This window comes from Colossoma macropomum, unplaced genomic scaffold, assembly GCF_904425465.1.
Source record: "Colossoma macropomum unplaced genomic scaffold, Colossoma_macropomum, whole genome shotgun sequence".
Classification (NCBI taxonomy): domain Eukaryota; kingdom Metazoa; phylum Chordata; class Actinopteri; order Characiformes; family Serrasalmidae; genus Colossoma; species Colossoma macropomum.
This window is the reverse complement of record NW_023495267.1, coordinates 648,656-661,093: the sequence shown is the minus strand read 5'-3', so window position 1 is coordinate 661,093 and position 12,438 is coordinate 648,656. Positions and strand designations below refer to the sequence as shown.

At 40.0% G+C, this 12,438-nt stretch overlaps 1 protein-coding gene across 3 annotated transcripts; it reads right to left on the bottom strand.

Annotated features, from left to right (window-relative positions):
- Window positions 1-5,592: 5,592 nt before the first annotated feature.
- ddx6 (DEAD (Asp-Glu-Ala-Asp) box helicase 6) lies at window positions 5,593-12,100 on the bottom strand. Of its 3 annotated transcripts, XM_036561599.1 has the most exons (15): window positions 11,992-12,100; window positions 10,090-10,199; window positions 9,118-9,704; window positions 8,832-8,895; window positions 8,561-8,665; window positions 8,165-8,294; window positions 7,856-8,002; window positions 7,658-7,752; window positions 7,352-7,474; window positions 7,020-7,148; window positions 6,825-6,941; window positions 6,544-6,607; window positions 6,300-6,401; window positions 5,964-6,148; window positions 5,593-5,739 (listed from the first exon to the last, which is right to left on the bottom strand). In XM_036561599.1, exons 3-14 carry the CDS (start codon window positions 9,297-9,299, stop codon window positions 5,973-5,975), a joined length of 1,434 nt encoding a protein of 477 aa, XP_036417492.1. In that variant the 5' UTR covers window positions 9,300-9,704; window positions 10,090-10,199; window positions 11,992-12,100; the 3' UTR covers window positions 5,593-5,739; window positions 5,964-5,972. The 3 variants fall into 3 exon arrangements, with proteins under 3 accessions (XP_036417492.1, XP_036417491.1, XP_036417493.1); XM_036561598.1 differs by lacking the exon at window positions 10,090-10,199; XM_036561600.1 differs by lacking the exons at window positions 10,090-10,199; window positions 11,992-12,100 and adding an exon at window positions 10,578-11,963.
- Between the last annotated feature and the right edge of the window lie 338 nt (window positions 12,101-12,438).

Genomic DNA, 12,438 nt, shown 5'->3' with positions numbered 1-12,438 from the left:
ATGAATCACACGAGTTTATAGTCCTGAGCTGATTAACTTTGTCCAGGGAGCAGATGGTTTATGGCTTTTTTTTTCCTTTTTTTTAGCTCTGTAGCTGCTGAAGGATGGAAGTGAGGATTGTGTACAGGGAAACTCCACTGATTTTTCTAAAATTCTAGCTAATTAAATGGTTAAGATGTTAGCTAACAAAGTCATTGGGAGTGGTTTGGTGTGAAATGCTCCGTTCTTGAGAAACTTGTCGACTTAGAACTGTTCACAATGGTGGTGATAAGAACCAGACATCTGAAGGGTTTAATGCCTCTGAAAGCTCCCTCTCAGAAAGGTATTAGCTACATGAAATGGCCAGACGCTGTCTGATGCCTTGTTTTGTGGTAAGGTTTTGGCTTAAAATCTATTTTAATCTATTCATGGCGGAGGAGCACATGTAGGGCGTTGTAAGGCAAAATAGTCTCCAAAGAAAACTTATTTTTTCAGATTTATGCCTTTTACCATCTTCAGCATATTACATATAAAACTCAGAAGACGTGTAGGTTCAGTGGCAGTTTTGGATAGTAAATAAAATGTATGTTTGTGTTGCAGACATCATGACCCCTGGTTTAGATCACCACCACTGTAAAGAAATCAGGGTCCAAGTTTCTTTACAGTTAACCATCCAGAACTCCGAATGACTTTGTTTACAACTCAGAGACTGAATTATTCAGATATTTTGAAAATTTGGTGAAATTTCCACCAAACACCTTCCACCTTTGCTTGATTAAAAAAGGTAAAATAAATATAAAAGAAAAATGTGAGATGTGGAAAAAGTCTTAAGGCCACGGTGTGCCAAAGATCACACTGAATACTTACTCAGCCAGATACACTATTTGTCTGATAATGGACTCCATTGCATAAGTCTTTAACACAGCCTACCTTTAAAGGGAAATCTTGCTTATACATGCTCATTGTTCAAAACCTGATAATGTAAGACCGATATAATAACGCTAATAAATGTCATTAAGACAATAAAACTATACAATCCTCTGCCATAAATATTACCTCTGTTGGTCTCAATGGAAACTGCTTACATATTTTGCTTGGCTGTAAAGAAACAACAAACGGAATACGACACCCATGCACTGTAACAGTCTTTCAAATACACTGAACAGATCAACACTTCTATCAATATGTGATTCTTTAAAGTATCAAGCGCAGCATTGACATGTATGGATTTGTGCTTGGGCTCATTCTGCATTAAATTTACAGTCATTCTAACATGGGTTCATCCTACATGACACTGGCACAATGTCAAACACTGAGCAAAGTCCTAAATATGTCAGAGGAGGTCCAGATTGTACGTGTTTGCCATAAGAAATGCAATGACTTCCAAATCACTACATGATTAGCTGGACTTGAAATGCAACCCCCAAATACAATGAAATAAAAACCTGAGAAAGAGGAGGAATAATTTGGCACTAAAGTCATCTGACACACTCCTCCATTACTCTAATAAGGAACGGTGTCCATTAAAGTTGGGTTCATCCAGACCATTATACAATCAACAACTCATTGAACAGAACAGGCGATGGCTTATTAACCAACATTTTATAGTCGGGCTATTGAGAATTTCCTTTTACAAGGACTCCCTGATTGGGTGAAGGAAAAGTACACTGCTGACTTACCTTACCAAGTGGTGGTGATAGGAACCAGATGTCTGAAGCATTTAACACAAGCTACACCACAGAACACTATGTAAAAAATTGTTGTAAATTTCCAGTGTCTCTCAGGCACTTTTTTAAAATCAATGCATATTGAAATGTGTAAAATATTGGTCAAAAAGCAAATAAAATGGCTAACCGAGTTGAAATCATAATCCCCTGGGTCCTAGTCACCACTGTAAAGAAACATGCAACAGTGACCTTCCTGACAATACTCATCAAACCACTCAAGATTTTTTGGTTTTCTTTGTTTTTTGCATTTCTTTGGTTGCCTCAGCTACTGGATTATGCAGAAGCTTTGAGAAAAATCTGTGGAATTCCCCTTTAAAACAAGGCAACAGTTGTATGCAAAGGTGTTTTAAAGCTTCTGCATACAACTATGTACAGCAACAGTTCACTGCACTGATCTTGACTGTCACTTTGCAAGGAAAGGTCTTAACTATTTTAAGAAGAGGTCTGTTAATACATTGACATCAAAACAACCACAACAACAGAATTTCAGTGAGCTTTATTCAAACAAGATTTCCAATTATTCAAGAACCACTTTTTTTGTAAAGCATCACTGCCATAGGTTGCCAATTCAAAAAAAAGAAAAGCCAAAAGTCCAATTTGGTTGTCATACATGGAATATTCAACTGACAATCATTAAAGAGGGGGGAAGGAAAAGGGCACAGTTTTTTACAACTGATTTTCCATCCCATTACTCCAATTTGTGGCTTCAAGTGTTTATTCTTCTTTTCCTATTAAGATTTTAAACCCACCCCTCAAAAGTGACCCCACCCAAACCGATGCATCTTTATCAAGGTCTTACATCCCTCCCACAATCGGGTGTGGAAGGAATGTAAGACCAGGGGTGTCAAACTCCTGTGCAGGCCACAGTACTGCAGCACTCCAAGATGAAAGACATCCCTGCTTTAGCAAAAAAAGAAACGATGCATCAGGGCAGCAGTCCCTCCCCCCACCCAAAATTTGAGGGAAAAAAAAATAAAATAAAATAAAAAACAAAACAAAAAAAAAAGAAACCCTGAAGAATGAGCTTGAGATCCTTAATGTGTTGTGTTTTTGAGCAATCTAATTAAGCACATGGCGAGACGCTCTCCAGCTCAATCTTCAACTTTTAAAAAAAAAAAAAACCTATGGTGAAGGCCAGAGTCATAACCCGCAGTCTATGGCCGATGACGAGGCATTCTGACATGTACAAGTTAGGCCATGTTCTCCATAGCAAACTCAAAAGTTTAAAATAAATATACAAAAGAAAAGAAAAAAGGCAGCTGCCAAATTGCCTTGTTGACTCCCATTCTCTCTTCTAGAGTCACACGAAACTCCTTTTTTGTCTTTAATTACCCTGCCCAAAAATAACCAATTAGATTAATAGGAGATCCACATGTATATCAGGGCCACTGTAGAAGAGAGAATGAGGGTCCAAATTCAACCCATCTCACTACTGGGTGCTGCAAGCTTCCAGAGGACATCACTAAAATAGCAATCCCTCTTACATGTGTCCAAGTACCTCCTTATCCAATGTGTGGATTTTGCTTTTGAGGTGCAATAGCAAAGCCACAAACATAGTTGCAACACCCCACAGCAGACAAGGCTGAACCACAAAAACGTCTCGCCTTTAGTTATATCCTTACTGGGGACCCCAAAGACCATGTTATGCAGCTAACTACAACTTTGTGCTGTCAGCAGACCAACAATGGTAAATGGAGAATACAACAATAATACCACAGAAAATAAATACTCCCTCCCACGTTTCCCTCCCCAAAAGATTAACCTCAGCCTCCGAACTCAAAAGCAGTTGAGGGCAAACGTCTCCTAAGCAAGCCCCAATCAACCCTCAGCAAAATGTTTACCCCAACATCCTTCAATTCTTTTAGTGTTTAAGCAGGGTGATTACAAATGGTGATACAGAAAAACAAAAGTATTTTGGTTATCAGCACCCATTATGCTCTCCCATATTCAGAACCACCCAATTCCACCCCCACACCTCTTAACACTTCAACCCCTAGTGGGCAAGTGCAGCGCAATCAGTGTTGTTGCCCAGCCCCAGAACTTAAGTACAAACTTAAGTGCAGTCCACACTGCTAAAGGCGTAGATTTTGTTTTAAAAGTCTCTGCAGCATCTTGTGAAAACCAGACTTTGAGATGGCCAGCCGGCATGCGACGCACTGAAAGATCACTATCCTTTATCGCTACATTTGTCAATTCTTGTTTTGGGATCCTTTGTGTTCTTTTTTTTGTTTTTCTTCTGAGTGACGATCTACGCTAACTTCTCTCCAAAGCGCCTTCTTCCCCCACCTCAAAGCATCATGTACCAGTGCCGTTGGCAGTGAACACATATCATTGTAACATATACCAAGGTGATTTCTCCCTGCACCCCTCCCCCCCCCAAAATTTCCAATTAAAGCTGCACTGCAGCAAGAAGCATTACTACATGATGCAAATGTTTTCACCTCTTACGATTTGAGTCACTCTGACTAGGGACCCTAGCGAGTGCCTTGTAAGTCAGTATAACAAGCAAAGGCTGGAGAGAAACTTTTGTTTTGCTCAAAATCAACATCTAGTTGAGCTACACAATACCAAGATGAGGTGCCCTTATCAACACTGGTGGTGGGATAATTTAAGATCAAGGCCAAATAACTGAAGCGCCTTTTCAAAATTTGAAAGTGGCACAAATGGGGGGAAGCGGGGTGGGGGGCAAAAAAAATAAATCTACACAATAATTAGGGCTTATTTACAACTAAAACTCCATGCCAATACTTCTGCCAAAAATAAATAAATAGAGTTAACTTTTACAACAAAAGATCTAACATATCACCAGGTTTTAATCCTGGCCTTTTTAGCCATTTTTTTGCTCAACAGAAGCAGAAGGGGGGAGGGAAAAAAAAATGTAAATAAAAATTTAACAAATGCCTTCCAGTGCTGACACCACATCTTGGATGCTGCTCACAACCATCCAGCCTTTTTAGCTTGTTTTAAAACGACCCATTAAAAATGAAATGAAGTATTTACAAAAGTTTACAATGTGCCAAAACCACTTCAAGTGGCACATCTATGACAAGTGGCCACCCTACAGGAAAAAGAAACTGCACAGGAACAAGAATGAAAAAAGGTTCCAATATTTCCACATTCATCTGACTGGGGAATCATCATGGCCAGAGATAAAGGCTGTTGAGTCTCTAGTCAAGTCTCTCGTAGTGTTGGAGCACTGAAGACAAAGGGAGAGAGTCTGGGTCTCTAGAAGCAACATGTTCCATGAGAACAAAATGAAGAAAGCGCCACTGAAGGTATTTTAGGGACTTATGAAAGATCACAAAAACATTAAGTCCCGCTTTAAACAGTCAATCAATACCCACTTCAAGAGGAAAGGTTGCTTCCCCCCACACCATGTATCAGAGAACACACATGCCAACCCTTTTCGCTCTCCCATCACAGAATCTACTTAGTCCATTTTCTATGTCAATCCAAAAAGCAGCTGGGGATGAGTAATGAATCCTCTCAAAACAAATTAAACGGCAGGGTACCAAAACTTGGCAAGTGCAGGATGAGCAGAGCGTGATCCGGAAAAAATATTATTACTTTTGAACAAGTTTGACTGCTTGTTAAGGCACTTGATACAAAATTAACTAAAAACATGAACAAAAAAAAGCACTGCTGCAGAGTGAGATGGAAAGAGCTGGGTGTGAAGGCGGGCAGGCGATGAACAGGTAGGCGGTAAGTAGTCACATGTTTCCTCGATTGATAAGTCAGCTTCTATTGTCCCCTTCTACCCTTCTCTCACAAGTGCTTTAAAATCTTCAGAACATGAAGTGGTGCAGCAGTCCTTTTAAGGGCCATGATTTTTCCCCATTAAATGGCATGTTTCAATCAAAAATCCTTTTGGTGGCGTTTTAAAGGGTAGGAGGAAGACAGACTGAAGAGAACTGAAAAATGACCAAGAAGACAAGGGAAAAAAAAAGAAAAGAAAAAGGAAAGTCAAGACAGGAAGATGGGGACATTAAGGAAGCGTGGGAGTGGAAAGCAGGGGACGTATGTGATTGGTGTTCTGCAATAAAGAATGAGAGAACAATTAGAACAATTTCAATATGGATCAAACCAGCATTTAATATCTGCTTAGAGGAAACTAGATCTAAACTTTGCAGGGCTGCGGATCACCAGGAACAAGATGGGTCACAGCAAACAATTTCCCCTGAATAAATGAGCTTTTGGCATTTATATAACCCACTAAAAATGCATAAATCAATGACTGCCGTAAGGAAGCGTTCTCACCTCATCTGCTCACAGTTTGACCTCCTCACTGCTCTCACTGTGATACTCCGCCACATACAAGCTCTTGTCAATGCTGCTAGGAATGGGCTTGATCTCAGTACCCAGCTGCTCCTCAATGCCCTTCAGGTTAAAGCGGTCATCATAGGTGATCAGATTAATGGCCAGACCCAAGTGTCCAAAACGACCTGAGGCAGACAAAGTTAAATTTAACAGCATCACCTTAACATACACCTACAGCCTTCCTATAATAATGCTGTACTCAAGGGAACTAGCCCCTTAACTTCAGAAGGTAAACAGTGAACAATAAAAAGTTACATAAAGTAAGTTTCCACTTACCAGATCTGCCAATACGATGGAGGTACGTCTCCCCGAGTTTGGGGAAATCAAAGTTGATCACCACATTCACAGCCTGAATGTCAATTCCTCTTGTGAAAAGATCTGGACAAAATGTTTAACAGTCTAGTTATCTTCAATGCAATACTAAATGAACATTCAGGCCTCTATTTAAAAAAAAAAAAAAATAAAAAAACAAAACAAACACACAACTCAAGCAGCGTGGAAAAGCTGATGGTTAACATACCTGTGCAGACAAGATTTCTGCACAAGCCATTTCTGAAATCATGGAACACACGGTTCCTGTGTTCCTATAAAATAAAAAAAAATATATATATATATTAATCTCCATACAAAAAAAGTGTCCAGTGCAATTATACACTTTCCAAACCAGAAATTACAGAATAGCAGCAAGGGTCCAGGCTAACTATAACAGTTTGTCTCTTTGCAGTTCATGCATGAGAAGGTCATCAATTCAAAAGATTTTAAACTGTATTTGGATAACTGTCCAAAAGTAGATATGCACACCTGTCTCATCTTGGCATGAATGTAGAAACAGGAATAACCAAGCTGGGATATCTTCTTGGCCAGGAGCTCTACTCGCTGAGACGAGTTGCAGAAGATTATAGACTGATTGATCTGGAGCTGGAAACATAAATAAAAATTAAAAGCAGCCCTCAATGAAGCCACAAATATGCAGGTGGAATTTGCTGAGCATCTTACCCTAGAGAAAAGAGTATTAAGGCAATGGACTTTCTGCCTTTCAGTAACATAGGCGTAATACTGGGTCACGCCCTTCAGGGTCAGCTCCTCCATAAGATTAATCTCATAAGGCTTCTGCAAATGAGCGTTCTGTATAGGACAAAGATCAAGTGCAGAAATTACACAATCTTACATGCATAACTCAGCATTTTAATGAAAATCACTACAACTAAATATTTAATTGAACCCATTACTCAAATGTAGTTTGGTTTGCTCCAAAAACAAATAAATGCAAAAGACTTAACCCAAGTTATAACCAATGACTTTACCCTGCTAGCAACGCACTTGCTTACCATGAACTTCTGTACACTTAGAGGGAAGGTTGCAGAGTACAGCAGAATTTGCCTTTGTTTGGGCAAGAAGCTCAGAATTTCCTCCATCATCTGCACAAAGTCCTGCGACAGGAGCTTATCTGCCTACTCACCCATGCATGGCACAAGACAAAGAGGAAAAGGAGTGTAAGCGCTTTTAAAACTAACAGATGTATGTGACTATTAAAAGCAATACGAATTCTTAAATTTAATAACTATAAACATCTAAACATTAACACAAACAAACCAGTCTTCAAAAGGAACGCATTGCACTCTTGGACAACTTACCTCGTCCAACACGATCATTTGCACTTGTCCAACTTTAGCAACTCCTTTTTTGATAAGATCTAAGATTCTTCCAGGAGTCGCAATAACAACATGCACTGCATGGGGGGGGGTGGAGTTGAATTAGTTCAGCAGATCAACTGAAATTGATTTTATTCAGAAAGAACCTTTTAAAGACTCCATCGATTTAAAAGAACAAACCTGTCTCATCAAGCCTCATGATGTCATCACGGAGGTTTGTTCCACCTGTGGTTGCCATGACCTTAACCCCGCCCATGTGTTTGCTGACCTGTATGCAGATTTGGCTCACCTGCAGAGCCAGTTCTCTGGTGGGCACAATGACCAATGCTGCAAAGCCATGAACACAGAACAGTTGTCATCTTCAATGTTCAAATTTAAACCTCCATTCTGTTAAACAAGCAATCTACAGTGCGTGCATAAAGAATATAAAAATGCCCATGGAGTAAGTGAGGACAAAGCAGAGAGAAATGACTATAGGCAGGACCTCACCTTGTATGCAGTCCTTCTTCAGGTCAATGCGTTCAAGTAAGGGAATGAGGTAGGCGCCACTCTTTCCTGTGCCGTTCTTGGCTCTAGCCAGAATGTCCCTCCCAGACAAAGCAATTGGAATGCTCTCCTCCTGCAGGGACAAAACCAAAAGCAGTTAGGAGCAGATGGCCCTAATGGGAGCCCAAACACCTCCAAACAAAGCATGCTTAGGATGCAAACTAAGCAGTTACTGAAGGTAAATAGGAGGCATATGCAGGCATATCCTACCCAGATTGAATGTATTTATATAAACTTCAGTATTTAATGTATCAGCTGGTGTGACCTATAAGACATTAGCAAGTGTCACAAGCAACACAGCCCATATTCCATTCTTCTAAAATTATTTTTCATACACACCTGGATAGGTGACGGTTTCTCCCAGCCCATTTCAAAGATGCCCATCAGCAACTCCCGTTTCAGGCAGTAATCTTCAAATTCATTCCCCTTGGTAGCAGTCACATCCTGCAGGTTTTAGAACAGAAATGTCTGCTTATCCGTTTGGATAACCCACAAAAGGACCTGGGTTAAAATCAACCTTAAGTCATTTCTAAAACTGCACCTTTCAAACACATGCAACAAAAGAAAAACATCCTGTAAGCTTTATTACAGCCAAGATGACCAGACTTACAGAGGTTTTCATTCGCATATCCTTTGGAGGAAGTTTTAAGTTCTTCTTCCAGTCATCCCCAGGTCTGATAAAATACAGAAACAATCTTAAGCAGATAAACAATTGCAACAGAAACAGACAGAAAAGATCCTCTCAAATAAACAAATGAGCATGAACAAAGAGAGAGGAAAGAATAATGAATACATTATTTATATCATAACTAGCCCTGTATTACCCACTCAGTTTCATCACATAAAACTAAAAATTGAAGAATCATTCTTGATGCATTTCAACTCATGGTACTTACTTAATGACGGTGTTTGCTGTGGGTACAGGCTGGGAGTTGCCATTGTTGATTGTGCTGGAAGCTTTAATCTGGGTGGGCTGTGTTGTTTGAGGTCCTCCTGTTGGCTTGACAGAGCCTCTCATTTGGCCATTTTGATTTGACAGTCCCAGAATCACTGGGTTCTCTGTTCTGGCTGTACTCATGTCTGTTTAATTTTTTTTTTGCCAAGAAAAAAAGTGAAAACACTGGGAGAAATACCCCTTCGTCCAACAAGCTTGCAAGAATTGCAGATGTCCTTACCACAGCTTTTTTGAGTCCAAAGCACAATAGTTCAAGCAATTATTTTTCACAACTTGTTCCTCAATATCAGTCTTTTGTGGAACATCTCAACATAAATGTCTGTCACTCAAGCAATTAATCACAGCTTCTGCAAGCAAGAAATTCACCGGAACGATTCCTCCACAAAAAAGGTTGCCACCTTTGCAAAAGTATAGTCTCAAACCGAAGAGAGGCTAAGCAGCCAGACGGTTAGTCATTTTAGTTTTATTTTCTGTGTCCACTTGTGTCTCTCCTAATTTTCAATGCTGATGCTTTGAAGATATTTCAACCTGGACAAAAAAGAAAATGTTAGACATTAGACAAAAATAATCAAAGACAGTGAGCCAAAACACTTTGTTCACATTAAAATTATATTTAGCAGTGGGCAATATGACTATTTATCTAAATGTAATGTCTTACAGAACAAAATGCTTTTCTGGGTATGCTGGTGATATTAGTGAAGAACACCAAAGTACATTTTTCAATAAAAAGAAAACATTGGTCCTGTTTAACTGGATTCAGTACACTACATTCTATGAAACGAACAAAACATATTCAGACTTTTTTTTTTTAATACGGCACTAGAGTGGTTTTGTCTGTTCCAACTAATCAAACCATATGTTGTGTGTATGGAAAAATGTCTCCAAGTACTGATAACTTTGCCATATCACTCACTGTTATAGGAGTCTATAAAAACAACTGCTTTTAAAATGCTTCTCAATGACTGCCATCCACATTGCACCTGGGAATCGAATGTGAGCAGTAAACAGCAATCTTCTTGACCCCTAACACAATAAGCACATAAACGTCAGTGTAATGAAAACTGTTCAGTTTAATGAAAAATACTAGCAAGAATATGACCTTGACAAATTATTCCCTAATTGGAGAATGCTTAGATTACTTTTTTTAAACGAAAAAAAAAAACAAAAAACAAAAAACAAAATTTAAGATAGTTTAGAAGAGCTTACCCATTTGACTCGCTGTGGTTTTAGAAACTAAAAATGGCAGTACATAATTGGAAAATCTGCCACTTACGTAAACTAGTTAAGCTACAGCACACAGGGAATAGAATTAAGAACCTCATAGCAAGCCAAATAAACGGTGGCCTGCATCTACCACGATACTAGGAATAATGTTCGACAATAAAGGCTACTCCGTCTCACCATTTTTTTTTTCCACTTTCATGCCGCCGAGTTGGATTTTTGAATTTGGGTCTCGGCCTTGGACAATTGATGTCAACTTTCCTCCTCTTTCCGCCTTTCAGAAAAATCAAGTGCAAGTTCAGCATTTGGCTGTTCGAAAGTTCCCGACAGCGGCTCATCTCCTCCCCCTCTTAAAGCCTGGTACAGCTGTCAGTGGGTAAAATCTATTATCCTGCCATCGAAACAAGGCCGTGCCTAATAGTTTTTCCATCTCAAAACAAACTCACAGATCATGAGGCGGAAAGCAGACAGCTGGCAACACACCAGAATGTGCCTTGACCAACAGGCCGGAGATTAGCTAGTAGCTAACGTTAGCGTAGTGTTAGCGCACATAAACAACCACAAATGAAACAACAAATGGTCTTTGCCAGTCACACAGACATTTAGTGCTGGTAAGCTACAAATAAATCACTATAAGTATGTTTCTTTTTAAGCCGTTAAGCTACCTAGGTTCCAGCATCATGTCTAAAGAGCTAAGGTAACCCAGCTAACTCGCAAGCTCAGTTAGCCACAATCGCTAATCCTTGCGGACTCGCAAAGCATTAGCGAGCGTCGGCGTTCCAGAGTTTTTGAGGAGCTACGCAACGGCGAAGGTTGCCTGTTCACGCTCTCACGCTGAATTTTTCAAGTGGCCTTTTAAACGGGATACTTTCGATTTCGCACCGTCATGTTGTCGACAGGCGCAAATCTAACGTTACCCATCTCGTTTTGTTAACGACGTAACTTAGCTAGCTAGCTGGCTAATTAGCGACAAACACTACCGAACAATGTAACTAACTAGCTAGCTACGACCACCAAACCCGACAGGCTAGTTAGGGCGATGACTGTTTAACATGTCCCCATGGGTTAAACCCGTTCGAAAGTGATTCTTATGCAATGTAACAGTTTAAGCCGACTAAACCACACTTACTGATGAAACTAATACCGCCCAGCTTGCTAGCTAGCTACAGAGCTAGCGTTAGATACTGGCAGGCTACTAATCAATAAACGTAGCTAGCTGTATTTACAGGCAGGTGCAGGCCTGGTTAGCAAAATAAGAGTGGGACTATCAAAGCTGTATAAAACAATTAGGACTGAATATAACGTTTAACTAACTATTAAGACTGTGTAATCAGCCACGGTTAATTTAAAAGCGAACAACGCGACATTCGAATTTCGCACTAAAATAGGCTAGCTACGTGGACGAGCTTGCTAGCTAGCTAGCTAGGTTAACCGTGCCAAGAAGGGTAGGTTACTGCAGAAACAAGGCAGCGACAACCAGCGTTGCTGGAAGCCGAAACACGAAACGTTTAAATAAAAAGTCCTAACGTTACTACTTGTCGGTTCTGCTCATAACGAATAATAACTACGAAGAGGTTGATTTCAGCATACTCACCAAACACGGCTGAAATTACCACTCCGCTACTTATTATTCCTGAATAGCTACGAGAAGAGTTATGTGATATTTTTGGGGGTCTAAACCGAACGGCCAAGATGGCTCCCAGTCATCTTTAAACCCTCCCACCGCCGGTCACCTGACACACAAGAGCAGCAGCAATCTAATCAGTTTCTTTTGGATGGAAATGAAACACAAAGCCGCCCGTAACCTCTGCGCACTGCATTGAAGCAGTCTTCGCCATACAGCCGAACTGTGATAATGGAGACAGGCTCCCTCAGGATGAAAGCGAACGGCATCTTGCCTAATTTAAGGCAGCACACTGGCTACAGCTGAAGGGTACTACAAACAGTAGAAAACAGATGTCACAATGAATCTTTGGCAGTTTATTACAGATATTCTTACGAGTATTTTTTTCTGTTTAAAGTTTTTATTTATTTGTTTGTT

Excerpts from the sequence above, each read along its gene's own strand:
- ddx6 (XM_036561599.1), bottom strand. The coding sequence starts at position 9,299 with ATGAGTACAGCCAGAACAGAGAACCCAGTGATTCTGGGACTGTCAAAT. Across the intron at positions 7,475-7,657 it reads AAATGATCGTGTTGGACGAG|GCAGATAAGCTCCTGTCGCA; the intron begins GTAAGTTGTCCA and ends ATGGGTGAGTAG. Across the intron at positions 7,149-7,351 it reads TAAGTGTACAGAAGTTCATG|AACGCTCATTTGCAGAAGCC; the intron begins GTAAGCAAGTGC and ends TGTCCTATACAG.